Genomic DNA, 21,097 nt, shown 5'->3' with positions numbered 1-21,097 from the left:
TCTTCTTATTCTAATATTCAACCAAATGCAGAATCACTGGGCATGCAAGATTTACAACGTGGAGACTTCAGAGAAAAGAACAGCTGTAGTCTCTCTGGTCATGTGACCTTCCCCTTTGTCAACAGGCCTCCATTCAGGCCTCTGGTCACCAGCTGAGACTCACTGTGATGCACTGTGAGTCACACCTCAGATAGCAGCAAACAGGTGAACGCCTCATCATTCCCCTTTTCTAGACAGCCCCACATCATCTGGTGTATCAGCCAGACCCAAATCTTTGGTGGTGCAGGTGGATTCCCAGTCTCTGCAGCAGGCTGCTAGTAGGCTGCCATGAATAACCCTTATAGCTTTTTGAAAAATTAAAGCTTCAGTTGCCAGTATAAAACTATATCAATCTTTACCAGGGAGTTACTATTTAACAGTAATGAAACGTGACTGCTAACAATTCATTCACTTTCTGATACGTATTTCACCCATCTCAGGGTTGAAATGAATCAGAGGCTATCCTGATAAGCAACAGGCATATAGCAGAGAGCCTATCCTTGCATAAGTCAGACAACTACAGAACTCCCCCTCCAGTGGTTGTTGAGGGTTACAGGTTCACATGTCCATGCCATTAGGATGTGGGAGAATGCTCCAGATCGTTAATACATGTAATATGTTGTCTCCTTTAATCTTGCTTTGTTTTTGTGTAGATCTTGATGCACAACATGTATTCACACTGTCTTCTTTCTTACTTTCAGCCCTTGCATACATCATTGCTATGCTATTAGCCAGTCTGAACAGCTGCTGCAATCCCTGGATCTACATGTACTTTGCAAGGCATCTCTTTCACGACCTGGCCCAACAGTTTCTTTGCTGTTCCACACACTACTTGAAGTCAAAGCAGAGAAGTTGTGAGCTCAGTTCCAGCAGGAGAGGCAGCTTATCAACATATGTTTTCAGCCGCAAAAGTTCAAGCAGTCAGAAAAGCATCACACAGACTTCGTCTACATGAGGAAGCATTCTGCAAATTACCAAAAGACAGTTTTTCTGAATCCTGCAGTCACTGTCAGAATGTTTTACTTCGTTCATCAGCAGTTCACATGGGACTTAGAAAAATTAAATGTTTAACTTCATGACAGACAAATTGCAGACTATCCTGCTTTAATATATATATATAGTATGATGTGGAAATAACTTAAAGAGTGAATAATATGTATTATTTTATTTACTTTATTCTATGATTGGCATATTTTTTAGTATTGCTGACTTACAAAGCTTGGTTTTGTGGTTCCTTTTTAATTTTGGTACATTCCATGTGAAATCTGGATGGTCTACTGACATTCACATGAGGTTTTAATGGGTTCTTTGGTTTCCAGTAACTTTCCAAAGATATTCTGTCAAAAGAATAAAGCATTGCTAAGCTGATCTGAGATGTCCTTCAGTATAACTATGCCCTGCGATAGACTGATATTTCAGTAAGGGACTGCTTCCCTGCCTTGTACCCATTTATTGGCAATGTAGGTTTGGGCTATATGTGACTCTGAACTGTATGAAGCAGTTACAGAAAAACAAAGGATGTATTGTTTCTAATAGTTTATTTTAACTAGCACTAAGCCAGCCTGGCAATTATTCTCCCACTGTTAGACTGTTTATTTCAAAAGACTGAATGGAAAAATGGCTAAATTTGTAATTTTACTGCGCCAGCATAAATACTATAAGGAAACAAAATGAGTTTTCAACATGATTGAATCATACCGTTATTGTCTAAAGCTATATTAGCTATTATAATATATTCTGGTCCATTGACATGCCTAGGCATTCTTAATGAAACTACGTCCGATTTTCATAACTGGTAGGAATGTCAGAGTTTTACACTAAAGTAGCTGGTACTTTTTTAACATTCATTGAAAATCACATAGAGCAGTACTGGAATAGAAGAAACAGGTATAAGCAATCTTTGCAACAACAGCAGATGCACACACACACACACACACACACACACACACACACACACACACACACACACACACACACACACACACGCACAGACAATTCCATTTTTCAGATGCTGATAGCTCTCTTGTTGTATCTTCCCAATGGTACTTATGTTTTAACATTTAAAGGGATATTTTATGTAATATACATTTGTATTGCAATTTTCTCTCAGATAATATTGTGCTACTATGTTTTGCCAACTAGACACAAGATCTGTTTTAAGTAGTAACATTTGTGGTTCATTCCATTAAATGGTGAGCTCAAAGTAGATGTTTGCAAGTAGATGATATGGACAACAAACTCAGGTCAAAGGATATTATTTATTTATGTTTTTTTAGTTGGTGGAACAGAAGTGCTGTACACTGGTTTAAACAAGAAGACCAGCTGTACAATATTAAGTAAATGAACCAAGTTAAACAATGTCATGATCTACCCATTGTCATCTGCAGTCATCATCTTACTGGTTATCTAAGCATAATGCTATTTAATACAGAGCATTATCACTACTTCTGCTGCTCTGTCTAGTCCAGAAAAAGAGGTGCAGCATCTTTATTTGGACAGGTTACATCCTGTCAATAAGTTCACTGAGTCATTTATGTTTCTTAAGGTCGGGTGGCACGATGCCAGGGTAATCCTATGGGCTAGGCTTGTAAAGGCTCCAGGGCCATTAGCCTAGAACACACCTATGAACCTATATTGTGCAATGCTTCTGAGAATGTATTTCACATCAAATACCAATGGTCCAAAAGTGACTAGACTGTATATTTAATGTTCACCTTAGGATTATTTGTTAATAGATTATAACAAAGACAATCCACAAATAACTTTATCAGTTCAGTCTTTACACTTTTTACTCCTGGACTGCAGTACTATCACTGTTATAAGAGGTCTCAGAAAAAAAAAAATAGAAAATGCAGTGTATCAGTGTAGTTACAAATGTGGTATAGAGAAGCGTAATTTACATTCCTGTTGAAGATGCTCTGAAATGTTGCTGTGTACAGCTTTTTCACTTATATTATTAGAAACCCATTTTGTACTTAGAAGTAATATTTGTAATATTTCCTTAAGGTCATACAGTGTGGTGGCTGTGTGTCTGATTCAGATTCAGATTGATGTGCAGCAGGCAGTTTATTGTAAGCTGTTTGTCTTTTGATATTCACGCAGATGTGCATCTGTGTGTAGCGATGCACACACACACACACACACACACACACACACACACACACACACACACACACACACACACACACACACACATATTTTCTTTGCCTACCCCTCATCAACCTCACAATGTAGCTCTCCTGGCCCTCAGCTAACCCATCTGATCTAATGGTTCTCTTTCTCTCTGGTATAGCAGGATACATAATATTTATTCTACATAGTGGGGGTGAGAGCTGTTTACCAGTTCATCATAATGTATGACCCTTGTAGAATTTTGAACTATAGACCTGACATCTTTGTCTGACATGTGTTTGCACATTATGCTATGCACCAACCACATATATAGTTGCATGCCTGACCTGCCTAGTGCCATGTCATACCGTTAGGGTACCCTTTAGTTCTAGGACCCTGCTTTTCTGGCCTCTGACAGAAAACAATTCCTGTGGGGTGGTCCATTTAATCTGTATCTCCTTCAGATGACTGAGATGGCATTAGCTGTGAGACTCTTTGTGGTCAATGCCTACCAAAACAGCAATTTCTCAAGCCCAGGTTGCTTGTGTCAGAATCAGGAGTCATTTCCTATTTATTATAAATCAGTATGAAATCCAATTGAATTTATCCTGTCAGTGTGTGCATGAATCAGGCTGATGAACATTCAGTGTACCTCATTATTTACAAAAATACATTTTATCTTGTAAAGAATTGCAGAAACCAGGCAGGCATTAATTAATATGTCAGACATGCTGTGCACAGCACCGTTTAATAGAAAGCAAACTATCCTGGCATTTCTCTTGCCTACAGTAACATTATTTTTTTTTCCTGTCAGACCTCTTGATGCAGAGAATTAAAAATTATTTAAAATGTCCTGTTCTGTGTAGCTAAAGAAATGTTTTGTTCCTTTTGCTTAGCTAGAAAACTCCCAACCTGGCAAAACTACATGTGATATGTGGAACAGTCTCTTGTCTAGAGCAATGAAATATGTTATTTTTTAATTGTTTTCAAACCCGTGACCACATGATTTATAGCATCACATCTTGCCAAAATCCATCATCAGTTCTATTAGACAAATGTCTCATGTCACAGTGAAAAAGTTCAACACACACACACACACACACACACACACACGCACGCACGCACGCACGCACGCACACACACACACACACACACACACACACACACACACACACACACACACACACACACACAATAACAGCATTGATGGAGAAAAAAAGAGCAAAAGGAAAAAAGGGGAGACAGAAAGGTTTCTTTTGCCGGGTGGTTTCTGCTACCTCAGTAACACTGTGTTTTTAGAAAGAAAGCATACTAGCCAATTTAAAGGTACATCACAGTATAGAAGTAATTGGTGGATAAACTGAAAACAAATGGTACCTGTTATTTTTCTCCTGTGATATTACATTGTAGCACTATATTCCAAGAACGGAATGTTACCTTCCGTTTCTCTCATTCTTTTTTTTAAAGAAACGTTTTGTTGAATTGCCTTCTATTTCTCATTGCTGCTTATGTTCTAAATTTTATGGAAGGTACCCTCACTGCTCCGTTTCCCCTTGAATATTAAAACAAGCATTTCTTCCACTTACTTTTAGAGTAAGGCAGAACATAATATCTTTGTGATATTGATACAGAAAAAAGATAACAATGGCACTGTGTATATAGATACTGTAGTTTGTCAGTGTGATTATGTTCTCTGAAGACTCAGTGCAACACCATACATGTTGGCACATTCGAGTGAATATGACCAGACAGACAGAATGTGAGAAGAACCATGCAGAATGATAACCTGAGTGTGACCAGAACTGGGATGGAATAGATTTCATTTAATGGGGTGTCCATTTGGTAAATATATTATGACAAAAGATCTGCCTGTAGCCATAAACAAAAATATGTTGATTATATAACTGCTCTGCTCACTTTGTCATTGCACTAATATTTATATCATTTGTTTGTATAGAGTTTTAATATATTTCATATGTAAAAGGCATGGAAACTATTTAAATATGTGATATGGAGTTCTGTTCTAGTTTCATTTTATTTCTGTTTATATTGTTTTATTAATATTACCTTGACCTTGGTGTCTCATATTCCTTGAAGAAATACAGTTGTTATATTTTTGTTTTTATTCCATAATGGACTTTTATTGCTTAAATAAGCTGAATCAATATACCCGCTTCAATTAAAATGGTCAACAGTTTAGCAACTGCTCTGAAATCTAGTTAATATTACTAATTTATCATTCATGATTTCGATTAACAACTTTCAGCTGTCATGCTGATATTGTTGAATGTTGCTACTGCTTGAATCAGCCATTTGGAAAATAATGGTGTATTTGTTTTGCACAAAAATAATAATTATATCGCAAGAAACTATGTTGGGTTTACATTTCAATGTTGAACTTTGATTAATATGTTTGCCACACTTCATTATGCTGATGTCCATTCCATTTGGACTTATTCTTACAGTTATGGACAATGCTTAATGGCCAGCACTTCATAGAACCCAAATGAATTTAAACTGTTTTCCTGCATCTGTATATAACCGCATACTGTTTCTCCAATTATAATGTGTAAGCAAGTAGATGTACCAGTAAAGCAAGGCATATTTTCAAGCACGGAATCAAATTCTTAATAAAAGCTAGCTGCTACACATTACAGCAGTTGTTGTAGTATTTTTAGGGACTTCAAATATTAAATTACCAGGTCTATTTCAGTAGACCGAATTTTCACTTAGCCGAATTTTACTTCAATGAGATGACAACACCGAACTGTAACTAAATCGAAACTACACACTACTGAAATGTTTCACTGGGAAACAATACATGTGGACAAAAATAAAACTGAACATGCACCGCTCTATGTCAAACCCGCCCAGGTGGAAGTTACACCCCTCACAGCTCCCAATGTGGTGGGCTGCACCCCCCTAACTAAATATACCAACTCTGGGATCACACTACAGTGGAGAAAGGGGCAAATTTCACCATGCTGGCCAAGTGTCTTGTGATTACAAGTGAATATAAATGGATAAAAAAAGAAAACGAGTCTGGGTTTCTAAGCTATATCTGTATTAAATCATTGTTTCTTACATCTTCTGATTTACATAAAAAGATAGTAATTTGGAATCTGCTGCTTTGCCAGGCTAGTTATGTATGATTCTCTTTATTGCATGATCAGGTGGTTGAGATTCATGTAAGATCTTTGATTTCTTGAACAACAAAAAGCAAAGGAGGTCAAACAGAAAAGTTTTCATCTGAGAAAATCAAACTGTAGTTGTATCAATATTCAATATACCTTATGCAGACATAGTGTTAGGCTGTAAACAAAAATAAACACACCTGAGATTCAAAATTACACCTTTAGCAAATTGTTGATTTTTCATTTTATGAACTGAAAGGTAGGCATCCCAAGTATATACCACCTTTCTGGCTCAATTAGAGAGTCCTGAGATTAAAAAAATTGTGGTCCATTATGGTAAAAAAGTACAATATCATTTAATATCATTCTTGCAGTAAAAATAACTGCCATAATTCAAATATACATATCATGCAGCTATCACTATGTCATCTGGTTTATATCACAGATATCACTGTTGTAGTTAACCAAGGAAGTCATGTATGATGTCGCCTGGTTTATATCACAGATATCACTGCTGTAGTTAACCAAGGAAGTGATTTCTGATGTCACCTGGTTAATATCAAAGATATCACTGCTGTAGTTAACCAAGGAAGTGATTTATGATGTCACCTGGTTTATATCACAGATATCACTGTTGTAGTTAACCAAGGAAGTCATGTATGATGTCACCTGGTTTATATTACAGATATCACTGCTGTAGTTACCCAAAGAAGTCATGTATGATGCCACCTGGTTTATATCAGAGATATCACTGCTGTAGTTAACCAAAGAAGTCATGTATGATGTCACCTGGTTTATATCACAGATATCACTGCTGTAGTTAACCAAGGAAGTCATGTATGATGTCACCTGGTTTATATCACAAATATCACTGCTGTAGTTAACCAAGGAAGCGATTTATGATGCCACCTGGTTTATATCACAGATATCACTGCTGTAGTTAACCAAGGAAGTCATGCTGAGATCTTTGCATGCCACTCTTTAATAAGGGTTGTACTAAGTGACAAAGATAAGTTTTCAACTTCACCATTAATTTCATGCCTCTGTGTTTATTACAATGTTTTTTTGCTGCAGTTATGTGACATGTACTGCGGATACAAGCCAAATGGTTTGCTGTCCAGTTTACTTGTGTATGAAGCTGTCAGTGTTTTAGCATGCCACTATCTGCTTCCATCTTACAGATTTCACCTATGCAAACAACTTTGAGATGTAACATTATGTAGTACCTCATGTTGTGATGTGTATGAATCATAATGGCAACATTTGACCTCTGATGATAAAGGCAGAGGGGGGTTAAATGTTGTCAGTGTGATTACGTGTAAAGCATCACCCATGCAATATCATGATATAGTTTCATAATATGGTCTTATTTGAAAAAGATGTTTGTTGTCTTTTTAATAAACACATTGTTTAGAACTTTTGCTTTTGACAGTATTCGGTTGTATTACTATTACTCTTGCACATATCATCCTAAAGAAATACCACATTAGACAATATGAGTCCAATAATGAGTCCTAAGGTACTCCTTAATTAACTGTTAATGTTGTATTTTCACACTGATTACTATAGCTTGTTTTCACCTTTTAACCAATATGTAATCCATCTATTGATATATGGATTAATGTATTTTTTACAAAACATGGAGTAGATTGCCTCGAAAGACTGGGTATCAATTGCTTTGTCAAATCTAAATAAATAACCAAGCAAGATAAATCCCATACTATTTAGTATGATATTAGCCACCTCCCCCAAAAACTGATATTATTGGATTAGTAAGTATGCTAATGATAGCAAAATTGTCTTCTAGGTGACAAACAGCAATGATTATTCTATAGGTAATACTTGGGCTGAAATTATAAGATTAAAGTTTTTTATTATAAATGTAAGCTCATGTAGGAAGCCCTGTTTAGTAAAATCTATATAAATGGGATCTATCCTACATACAAACATGTTGATTATATAACATGCCAGGACTTAGAACAGTTGGGAATCTTGACAAAAAATAACACTGAAAGGTACTTCCTGTTCCTGTTATGTATAATACCTATATAAGATCACTTCTAGAATATAATAAAATCCTCTGTATTTATAGTCAAAGGGATTTAAAGAATACTAAATCTATACAGAGGACATTTACAAGGGGACTTTTGAAACTTATGAGTATTTCATATTTGGAGCACTGTAAATTATTAAAACTTTTTACATTAAAATGCAGATATATAAGAGGTAAAGTTATTTTTGCCTTTAAAGTATTTAATGATAATTTCCTACAAACTATTATAGACATTGGAAAATACAATAATCAGTCATTGACATTGTTTGATAATGAGTTACCTTTAGTATAGAATATGCTTCTAGTTAATATTAGAAAATCTGAACATATGACAATGTTTAACTCAAATCTTCATGGCTGGATTGGAGATAAGGCATATGATCTATAAATACAATTTATTTATTTTATTTATTTATTTTACATTTGTTTATCGGGGAGGTCCGGCTGGATAGAGCAGTCCATTGTCAGTGGAAGCCTGGGGAGAAAAGCTCCAGAACAATTGCTTACATACTATACATAAGATATTTACATGAGCATTGTGGTTTGCACATACAGTTATAAAATATAACAGATAATAACATATGATTGCATAAGATATTTACATAAGCATAGTGGTTTAGACATACATTTAAAAGTATAGCACATAGTAACATATGATTGTTGTTCATACAGTATATTTAATAGAGATAATCTTGAAGATGTACTGAAGATAAGACAAGAAAGGAAAAACTAAAAACACTAGCAAGTTTGTCAATGGAGGAGAATATAGACAAGTTCATATGAGGTTCATTGACATTTTAAGGAATATCTTTACAACTTAGTCTAGGCGAGAGTTAGTGTGTATAGATGGGGCAGTGGGGAATAAGCTGCAGAGAGTTGGTAAGTAATGTGTGATAATATATAGTACATCAGTTGGAGTTTTAATGAAGAGGTTGGATAGTGGGTAGGAGAAAGGTGTTAGAAAATGTCAGCCAGGTGCTAGGCAGCTGCATATCCAGGAGTTGTTGCGGTGGGAAGTAAGCTGTTTTTGAAGATGTTTTTTTTAGGTTGTGCACTGATTTGTAGTGGTAGGGAGTTCAAAGTCGTGGCAATGTTGCTAGAATACAGGGAGTCACCAGAGCTGTAATAGCTTTTGGAGATTGCGATTAGTGCCTTGTTAGTGGAGCTAAGTTTTCAGTTATTGGAGTAAAGGGTGACCATGTCTTGTAAGGCTGGAGTTTTGTCAGGTTGGTGCAGTATTTCATGAGCTAGAAGAAGTTGGTTTAGAGCTAACATGTTAGAGAGTTCCTCCCAGAAAACTATTTTAGGGCTTGACAGTGGCAGGTGCGGAAGGAGGAGTTTGTGGCAAATTTTGCTATTTTATTGTAGCATACTGATAGCTTGTTTAAATCAGTATTGGTTAAATTAATTAGGACAGAAGAAGCATACAGTAAGGTAGAGAGAAGATGGGTATGAGCTAGGGCAACTTTGCTGTTGCTGGTTAGGAAGTTTTTACATATGTAAAGAGTACCTAGTTTTTTATTGATTTTGGTTATTGTATGAGCTATGTGTTTGTCAAATGTCATATTATTGTCAAAATGACCCCTAGTAATTTGGTTTGTGTGACGGGGGAGATAGGGGTATTATCTGATGCAGAAATAGAAAACAGGGGAGTAGTTGCTGCTGCTTTGGAAAGATGGAAGAGCTTACTTTGGGTCTTTTTAGGAGTTAGTATTAGCTGAGAGTTTGTTAGCCAGGTTTTGATGGATGTAAGGGCTTCTTGGGTCATGATGTGAAGTTGTTGGAGGGTGGGGGCAGAGCAGATTAAGGTGGAGTCATCAGGATATTGAACCAGGTTTGCTAGAGGGGTGGCTTTGTGAAGATTATTTGTAAATATAGTGAAAAGTAGGGGTTCTATGACTGATCCTTGGAGTACTCCTAGTTTTACAGGAAGTAGCGGGGTAGGGAGTTTTTCCACTGAAAGTCTTGTTGGTGTTGGGAGAGGTAGTCTTGAAGCCATAATAGAGTAGGGTTAGCTAGTTTTAATTTTGAGAGTGATGTTATAAGTTTTGTATGGGAGACTGTATCAAATGTCTTTGATAAGTTAAGGAAACTGCAGATAAAAGTTGGCTGTTGCTGCGTTGCATATTTACTAGGTTACTAAAAGGATGAGGGCAGTGGTAGTGCTGTGGTTGGGGTGGAATCCATGTTGAGTTCCAGCAAGAAGAATTTTGGAGAGGGGATATGTTAGGATTTGGGTGTGGATAGATTTTTCCAGTATTTTAGCCAGTGGGGGAAGTATACCTATAGTTTGTTAGGTCAGTGGCGGTGCCCCTTTGTGTATTGGTATAATGTAGGAGATTTTCCTAATAAAATCAAAAAAATAATTCAGTTTAATAAAAATAATCAGTATTGCTTGATGGTCTAATGTCCTGTACACCATACCAGAATTTATGAATGTATAATATGTCAGAACTACTCATCCTCTAGCAGAAATATATGGGATTTGTACTTATACAGATTGGTTATAGGACCATGACAGCACATCGGCATTGCTATTAGCCAGTCTGGGTCTATAGGTGATAGATTGCAAGGGTTGTAGAGACAGTGTTGTGTTCTAATTTTGTATTGCCATTTTGGTGTTTACCCAGCCAGTGTAACAGGGCATGATTACTAATCAGGTTGAAGTGTCTACCTAACATATAGTCTTTCAGAGGCAATACGGTACACTTCACATCTAAATATTAACTTTCAGCGCATATTTCTTCTCAGCATTGCTTAATTTTTGCTTCTGTAGTAAACAGAGTGTTCCTGTCCTTGAATATCATGGGATAATACAGTTCCAAAATCTACTTTTGATGCATCAGTATACAGGGTAAATTCCTTATTAAACTTAGGAGTTACTGATTCAGAAGATAACAAGATCATTAAAAGTTATATATGCATCTATAGACTATTGCAGTCTAATAGGAGATTTTCCTTTTGTGAGACCTGTCAGAAGGCAGGCAATACTTGCAGAATTAAGAACATATTTTCTGTAGTATCTCACTGATCCAAGAAAGCCTTCATGTGACATTTCTATATCCTCTTTTTTTCTATAGCTGTGGTCTTATTACCCATTTTCTTGTATGCTATCCCAACTATTTGGCTTCTTCTATACCCAGGGTATGCTTTTTAGCATTCACAGATAACTCTGCCTGTCTTACTGGTTCTAACACAGCCTACATTTTTGGTAAGTGTGACTACCCATCCTCAGAATGGATGACACCTTATTTATATATAGTGCAACATATCATAAGTGATGCTTTGACATTTTAGCCATCAGTCTTGGAAAAGTACCAGAGCTCCATGTAGGATAAGTCGATTAAGTGATTTGGTGATTGCTTCATTTTAGGCCACCTTCAAATGCTCTGGATTGTTGCAGTATAATCCAGAGGCAACATTTTTAAAGAGCTACTTCACTACTAATGACAACTTTCTGTACTGCACTATCACATGATTAAAAGTTTTTCACGGAGACCTCCATTCTGAAATATAAATGGTAGTCTAATGTGTACACTAGTTCAAGCACCAAGTTTGAGATGAATAAAGTGATTCAGAAAATTAGGTCTACTGAGTTTCCTTTTGAAGGATAGTGAAATCAATAACCTGATCAAAAAACAATCCATTCATTCATGATAAGCTGTAGACATCTGTCACCCCAAAGTCTGAATCTACTAAGAATAATCCCATTTATAATGGACAGCTGGTTGGACAATAATTTAATTACTATCTAGAGTTGGTCTTGTAAGATGTCTAGAATTGCACCCAGTATTCCATTTGTGGTCTAACAGTAAGGGGGCATCATTAGCTTCCTAAAGGTGAATGCTACAATTCCATACCTGTATCCCAATCTCTGGTATGAAATTTGTGTCATCCTCTTGTGTTGAGCCTGATATTCCTCAAACTTTTTAAAATACCAGTCTCTAAGTCATGTTCCTTTTTTGAGTCCTTGACACTGACATACTTAACTGCATATACCCCCTGGAGTTCTTTTTCCCTGGGCGCATCTTGAAGAACTGAAGCATAGCTTTCACATCTTAGATCATACTGTCAGCATCTTTAGGACCCTCAAAAAGCTACACCTAAATCCACATCCTAAGTAAGTGTGAGTCAATTGCAAAGAGAGAAATCCAATTTTCCATGCCATGCTTTGGATGAGGTTTAAGATAAAACCACTAAAGACTGTTAGCCATAGGACTGCAGCAACACTTCTTGTCATCTCATTCTCCCCAGAGGCTTCATATTTTGCTACAACCCTCTTTGTCTCTAATGCCTTCTCCCAAGACCAACTATAAATCAGAGCTGGAATTCATTAAGCAGCCTCATCTGCTTCACAAACTATGTGAACCCTGAATTCAGGATAGCAACCATAATTTCACCAACCAATGTAATCAGCATCATTGGTCTACAGTTTTTCTGGGGACCAGTACTGCTTGCCTTTAGTCACTTGGAAACATCCCTTTCTTGAGAAAGAAGCTCATCATAAGATTATAAAGTATCTCTGCAGGAGTCTTCAGCATCCAAGGTGAGGTTCCTCCTTTTTTGCCCCAGTCACTTTCTCAGTACCTCAGACATTTTCATCTCATTTGTCTACCAAGAGTTCTCTACTGGTCAACATTTCCAGACTGATGCCCAACCTTCTCTTTTCATTTGTGATCATTGTTGAGTATTATTTTAAAATGATTACTAATTCCACTGCCTCTTTATTACTTTGAACTTCACAAACCACTCTATCTATTATCTCTACCAGCCTTCCTTCCTTTCCTTCTCACACCTAAAAAAGTATTTTATCTATTTATGCCTGCTGACAGTCTTTTGTTTCCAATTTGTAATGGACTTTGGGACATCTTATTTATTTTGCTAGTTTTTTTCCTGCCCTCTGCATATCTCCCCCAATGATCTAGCCATCTGTCCCTCCACTGTCTGCTTTTCATACATCTGATAACTAGGTCCCTATTTCTAATAAATTATATTGGTTTGCTACCTTCCTTTTACCTTTGCAGACCTTCTTAAGTCCATTTCTATAATGCATAACAGCAGCAACACCCCTTATTGTTACACTTATCTTTTGTTGACTACTGTTTTTGTCAGCTGTAAGCTGAGATATGGATAATTGCAGAGCATTTAGTTGTCAGCTATTCTGCTAGCTGAAAGGCTGTGCAACAGTGGGTATATACATGTTATGGTCAGAATGTGAGGGAGAACAATTTTATGTAACATTTCCAAGCAATTTTTTTAAGACATTGTAATGTTAAATATCATATAGGTAGCACTTTCTGTACTTTAGCAGGACTTTCTGTAGTTTCCATTGGTGTTCTGGCTTCGAGCTGAAATTCTTTGAAGTATCAAGGACCAATGCCACTGAAATATTGCTGCATGTTTAATGACAATGTGGACTGTAGTGGCTGGCATCTTAGTAATGGCCCTGTTTTTGATAATTTATGTAGTCCACATTTTATAGGGTTTTATTTGCAGAATATGTATATACGGTCTTCATTATACTCCACATCCACTTCTTCCCTACATTATCCTGCCATTCACCAATACCCCTTCCCCCATAGTCATACATGCTGATCTTTGGGACCAAACTTGATCTTCTTCCATGGCCAGCTTGAATCACACTACTGCATGGCCAATGTGCCTAATTGAAGCCCTTACATTTAGATCCCTCAATGGATTTATTTGCAAGGAGCTAGATGGCTAACAATGTTTTTCTTCCTGCTTCCAACCATTATTGTCTGACCAAACTTTTCTTGGTTGGATATCTTCATCTGCCTGTTTTCTCTGATCACACTATGTGATGCAACATTTCAGTCTGCTGCAGCAAACTGAGATTTCCCATCATAACTACCCTCTTCTTAACTATACATCCTTTAATATTAGTCATAACCAATACGTCATCTTTGCCATTTGCTCTGGCTAGCTTCTAGAAGGTAGCAGTATACAAACTGTCTCCCTTCTCCCCAAAGAAGTCTACTGCCAGTAAGCAAATAGCCGTGTCTCCCTTTTCCCCATCCAGTTTACACCACAACCCCTTCTGCCATTTCTCCTTGTCTTATGTCTCCATGTAACCTCCCTTTCTAGATTTTCCCTTGATGTAGACTATGCATGTCCCCTTTATCAACAGTGTATTTCCTAAAATCTATATATCCTGGTAATTTTATGTCTCATCCTCACTTGTCATTCTCTCATGGTTCATTTGTTTGGATCACTTTGGTTTCACTATCAGCTAATAGTTATTCCATGTGTGCTATCTTCTGCCTTATAATTCTGTAATTGCTAACAGGATTGCCCCACCCTTTCACTTTTTCCTCTAGGTTTCTTAGTGTTCCCTCTCTCTTTCCTGCTGCCATATTATCTCTGTATATATTTTGACACTGAGTTCCTGTTACTGCCCCCCCATCTTTGCTTCAAAGTTCCCCTTTATTCCCTATTACATTCCTCTATTTTTTTAAATGCTGGACCAGTTCATCATTCCTCTCTAGCTTCTTCTGTTGCCTGTTATTCTGTGCTTCTGTCTTTATTTATTTTATTTTATTTTGTTTTTAACCAAGTACGTGAACTGGTACAACACTCTTTACATTCAGAACTCAGGCCGCAATGCAAATAAAAATAATTACAAATTACTTAAAAATCATAACAGTTGACAAAGTACAAAATTACAGGTAATATTACAAGGTAATCTGTAAAAAAAAACATGTATTACCAATTGCAAAGAAGACATAAAGACTGATAGAGTACATAGTAAAAAAAATGTTATGAGGCAGTCTGTGAACACTACTAAATATAATGAGGAATGTCTAGTATTCCCTTTTTTATGTATAAGTGCAAATATCCTGCTGTATTCTCTAGCTTTTGTTTGAGCAGTGCTGTACTCCTAGGCTGAGGTTGAGCCTATGCCTGCTATACAGCACCTCATCCTCTTTGCACCAAGTCACCCCATTATTCAAACCCACTGCCCCATAGCCTACATTCTGAGATGACATTTGAATACCTAATAATTTCCTTCATTATACTGCAAGTCTTCAGTTCAGGTGGCAATGTACCTTCCAACCTCTGCTACTTAATGCACTTGTCAAACCTACACAGTTATCACCATTGCTAACTCACCTTCTGAAGTTCTAACAGCTACCCAGTCTTCTTTCAACTCTGTTGAAACCTGGCTCACCAGTAATCGCCTCATCCTTAATCCCCAAAAAAGCAAACTCTTACTCTTTCTCCCCATAACTGTTACTCATATCAAATCTACTTTTAAAATAAAATCACTAAATCACACTCTCATAGTTGCTGACTCTAGTACTAAACTCCTTGGTGTAACCATTGATGTCAGCTAAAATTCAAACTCCATATAAAAACTGTATCAGGAAAACCCATCAAAAACTAGGACTTCTCTACAGAAATAAAAAAAAAATCCTAACTCCTGAATCTAGGACCGCAAGCACACATGCTTATCTTTTGTCATGCCTAACACACTACTCCCAAATATATACAAATCTTAACTCCACCTTACTTAGCAAACTCAAATCAACCTATTACAAAATAACCAGATTTGCTGCACAACAAACCTAAAATTCTCACCACTGTATCTCTCTCAATCATCTAAACTGGCTTGATCCTACCACACCTCCTACTCCTCTCTCAGCTGCAAATGATACAGTCCATTATTTACTCACCATCCTACTGCCCAGCACTAGGCACCATAATCTCTCACTATGTCCCATCCAGAGTACTCAGGAGCTCCACCCAAGACCTTTTACAAATTTACAAGCCCAAGTCCAAAATAGGAACCATTACATACAGTTACCATCCCTCTATTGCTTGGAACAAACTCCCAAAAGAAGTTAGATCATTTTCACATCCTAAAGTGTTCAAACTAGCCACTAAAGAGTATTTAAAAAGTCACTGGATTTGTACCTGTTCTCAGCCTCCTTGAATATACCTTCACTAAATAACAGACCTAACTTCCTCTGTCTTACCATCATTTCTTCTCCACTATACCAAAACATTTACAACTTACTAGTCTACTTCATCACTTTTTACCTAACACTATCTCTTTTCCTTCTGCTGCAGTATTCTTCATAACATTTTTATAGATAATTGTAACTGCATATATATGATAGCTGTTCTACAAGTTTTATTAAGAATGATTATAATGTTAACTGTGTTTGTAATGGTTATATTTTTTGTAACTATGTTTTGGAGCTTTTCTCCCCGGGCCCCTGCTGAAAAAGGGCTTTTGCTTAGTCAGACAATCCAGGTTAACAAATGTAAAATAAATAAATAAATGTTTTCTGTGGTTCCCTTCTGTTATTCTCACATGAAATAATGTATGTTTTTGTCTTCCTTTGAAGATTTGTCTTCCTTTGAAGATAAGTTATATAAAAGTTAGGCTCAGGACTATAAGTTATGTAAAAGTTAGGCTCAGGACTATTTCCACTTTCAACAAACTTTTTTCCACTCTTTCTCCTTACTAAATAGTAAATTAGTTCCAAGCCTTTTGTCAAGTTTTAGTGGATTAGGCCATGTTGAATTAGCAGAAACCTTTCTTCACTTTAGTGAGAGGATTGCTGATAATTGGCTGCTGGATGGTTAGGGTTGGCTTGTTTAAGGCTTGGAGTTAGCACTCATTGGTCCTTCTGAGCTTTTTAAGTTGTTTCAGGTTGTACCTTCAGCATTTAAGCCCTGCCTTTGAGAGGAATTCTGTTTGTTCACACTGAGCTGGAACGGATGAGGGGCACTGACCACAGCACTGATCTGTGATATATAACAATAAGTATCCTGTTTTTTTTTTTTTTTTGCTTATTTTTACTTGTTATTGCTTATTCTAACAATTTATAGCATTTTCTTTTATTGTCTGATGCCTACTATTTTTACTGTATTTTATTGCTATAAACTAATCTGCACCATAGTACTGTTATAGTCACTGTTAAATAAATAAAATTAAAGAATTTACCTTATATGCCTTTAGTCAGGAACAAAACTTCAGGATGTGCAAACAGAAATTTTATTCTTACAGCGCTGGGAGTCAGTCTTCATAGCCCTTGATGAGGTATTCTCACTTTACATACAAAAAATGTATTTTTATACATTTTCTTATCAAACTGGCCATGCAATTTTATTACATAACAATGACTGTGTCCTATAGAACACTTTGCAAATGTCCTTATTCCTCATGATTTTCACCCCAGACTTCACGTAACACCTTCCTATACATGATCCACCTGCTTCCAAGGGGTCTTGTTTTTGACCCTGGATGTTTCAAACCTGCTCTAGCAACAATGCACTCCTATCCTGGAGGAGTCAGGCTAACAAATTCCTTTTTTAGTAACTGCAACGCATACTATTCTCTCTTATTACATACTAATAGAATGCAGTTTAAGAAACATCAATACTGTGGCTTATGAAGCTATATTTTCCCAACCCTGCATATAAATTATATTTGCTTTTTAGCAATCATATTATAACATCATTAATAAACTGAAATTAATATACATTTTAATAAGATGGTCTTGTCCCATAACAGTACTGAAATTGTCTGCCTTACAGGGCCTATTACATCACTTTTGTTACTGTCACATTGTTTGTAAAGCTTTTTTACCTAGTTTCACTGTGTAAAAGGTATTAACTGGAAATGTTCTACATTTGTTAAGCATATATTTGTTTGTTCTGATTTCCTGCCAAGAAGTGCGCATATAACTGATTTGTTTGCAGTTAAAAGCATTCTCTAGAGTCTCCCTGCTCCTTTATCTGTTTACAATATTCATTTAGTATCTCACTGCTGGTTTTCTGTTGTGATAAACATTTCTGTAGTGTTTTCTGCCTAAAATTGTGTAGCTAGTAGCTGTGGCATAATCCCATTTCAGATTTGCTGTCTCTGGGCTTGTTTGTTTGTTCTGAGGATTGGCAGAAGACTTTCTTCACCATAGTGAGAGGATTGTTGTTGATTGGCTGCTGGCTGGTTAAGGTTTGCTGGTATAGGGCTTGGAGTAAACACTCATTGGTCCTTCTGAGCTTTTTTTAAGTTGTTTCAGGTTGTAACTTCTGGTATTCAGGCTCTGCCTTTGAGAGGAATTCTGTTTCTTCACACTGAGCTGAATGGAGGAGGGGAAAAGATCACAACTCTGATCTGTGATATATAACAATAAGTATCCTGTTATTTGCTTATTAGTGTATCATATAGCTGATTTGTTTGCAGTTAAAAGCATTCTCTAGAGTCTCCTTGCTCCTTTACCTGTTTAAAAGTTTCATTTAATGTATCACTGCTGTTTTTCTGCTGTGATAAACATTTATGTAGTGTTTTCTGCCTAAAATAGTGTAGCTAGCAGCTGTAGCATTGTTTCCTGCCATCCATCCCTATTGGTGTCTTGTTCTTATACTTGGTAGCTTTGCAGTTGCCTGCCCTTAGGGTAAATTTGATATGAGACACTCCTGCCAGTCCAGTATCATTAGCTCATTCTACCTAATACAGAGAGAACATTTGGGAAGGCCAACCCCCTTAGTTTTTTAACCTTAAATTATCTCCTTTCTCTCTTTCCACTTTACTAAAAAAAAAAAAAAAAAAAAAAAAAAAACTTTATTCAGCTGTTTTTACAGTACATGTGTTTCCTCCTCCTACTCTCTCACTTCATCTTGGTTTTTCTGCTACTTGTTCTCTAAAGTGTTCAATTGCATATTCTCTGCTGCATTTATTACTGATTGTTTTAGCATGTTTAAAGTTTAAGTGTTATTCTACGCTTCTTAGTTTTGGTTTAAGCACTTAGCTCTCCCTGACCTCTGTCCCTCAGATTCTGACAGATATGGATAATTTCCTATGGTTTCTCCTGCCAGCCTGGTTGATATGGGCATCCTGAGACAGTGTCACAACTGCCTCATGCACATGAACAACCATCTACTACTACCATCTAGGAAAACAATTTGTGAGAAATGCAATTACATAAAAAAGCTACAGTCTATGCTCTTTTCCTCACAAGCCAGTATATCTATCACTGAGAAGGTTGTCAACACAATCATTATACCTCAAACACCACCCACAACTACATAACACACATCCACATATGCGGAGGTTCTCAACAAAAACAAACCCAAACAAAGGGCCCTCAGAGGCAAACACACATGAGAATTCCACAACCCTCCACACCACATACCATGCATAGTCCACACACCAGTGTCTCGCAACCACTAAGGCCTAACCATAAACCAAACATATTAGTCATAGGAGACTCCATTGTGAGACACACAGATGTGCCTCTCAACTGGATGGATAAGGAGAAAGTTACGGTTAGTTGTCGGGTGCCAGGATTTGTCATATCTCACACACACACTCAAGTGTCTCAAAGACAGGTACTGTTATGACTCTGTCATAGTCCATGTGGGCGTGAACGACTTGAGATGTACCTCCCTGGACTATATGAAGAGAGACATGATTGAGCTTGCTGAATATGTGTCCCGGGCAGGTATGTCCCTAGACTTAAGCAGCATTCTACTGTCACCCAGAATGATACCTTAATACAAACAGAAAATGATTGACTTTAACAATTGGCTTAGTTTCTGGTGTCATTCCAGGGAGGATCCAGTGTCTGACAGCCTGGGAAGATATGATCGACAGACCACGATGTTTTGCTAGAGATGGCCTGAATTTGTCTCACCTGGGCTTCAGGATTCTGACAAATGCCCTTGCCTCCCCCATAGTGCCTTTTTTAGGAAAAGTCATGAGGTCGATACTGCCAACATAAAGATCTCAACAAAATGCAAATTAAAGGTCATGCTGCTAAGTGCTAGGAGTCTAAACATAAACATTGCATACATTCTTAACCCTGGAAGATGCTGACATTTGTGCAGTCACAGAAATCTGGTTCAAAGCTGCGGAAAGCACCCCATCCTTATCTGGTTACTCATTCTATCATACATTTAGACCCCAAAATGTGGGCAGCAAAGTCAAAGGAGGTGGAGTTTCAATATATATTAAAGACACGCACAACTCCCGTATGACACACAGGAGACACTCCAGGTATAGTTAACTATTGATAAGACCCCTATTCAAATAGCTACAGACCCCCAAATTTGACTCAAGATGCCCAATCCATCTATCTGGACCTCTTCAAATCTTTCAAGATTCAACCCTTTACACTGATCTTGGGTGACTTTAATTACCCAACCATAGACTGGGAAAACTACTCATGCCAGAACCCAAATGCCCAGAGATTCCTTGATTTTATCAATGCAAATGCCTTGGAATAGCTAATTAATACCCCCACGAAAGGTAATAATATCTTGGGCTTGGTATTAACCAACATGAGTAACCACTGCAACACCCCTATGGTATCATCCTCCCTGGTAAGATCCGACCATAAAGCTGTCACTTTCTAAGTCAGCATCTCCCCTGACCCACTCTAGCTAGGGTCAAACAAAAAAACTTCTCCAAAGTTGATTACAACCTCCTGAGGGATGGTATAAACAGCTTCACAGCCCCCTTCCCCACTGTAGGAAATGGCACCAATGTCCAAATCTGCACCAAAGTACTATATGAGCATTCATATAGATGCATGGGATCAGGAGTACCTGACAGGACAAAATCATCCTCTGCAAGGAAGAGTAAACCTGTCTGATGGACATCTGCAATAAATAAACTATATAACAAAAGCAAAAAAATGCTGTCCAGTACCAAGAAGGAGCAGGTGCCCAAATGGAAGCAATCTCTCCTTAGCCTGAACAAGCAAATAAGAGCACTAGTGAAATCCTG

General features: G+C 37.2%; 1 protein-coding gene across 1 annotated transcript in view; it reads left to right on the top strand.

Annotated features, from left to right (window-relative positions):
• The window catches only part of LOC122806827 (isotocin receptor-like), a 231,401-nt gene extending 227,138 nt beyond the window's left edge, over positions 1 to 4,263 (top strand). Inside the window, exon 3 of the mRNA XM_044077568.1 lies at positions 741 to 4,263. Within this exon, the coding sequence (XP_043933503.1) occupies positions 741 to 994 (254 nt within the window). The 3' untranslated portion in view covers positions 995 to 4,263. The remainder of the gene's footprint in view (positions 1 to 740) is intronic.
• The last annotated feature ends 16,834 nt before the right edge of the window (positions 4,264 to 21,097 follow it).

This window comes from Protopterus annectens, chromosome 7.part0 (assembly GCF_019279795.1).
Source record: "Protopterus annectens isolate FY-2018-M chromosome 7.part0, PAN1.0, whole genome shotgun sequence".
Lineage (NCBI taxonomy): Eukaryota > Metazoa > Chordata > Ceratodontiformes > Protopteridae > Protopterus > Protopterus annectens.
The sequence above is the reverse complement of the archived record's forward strand: the minus strand, read 5'-3'. Positions and strand labels throughout refer to the sequence as shown.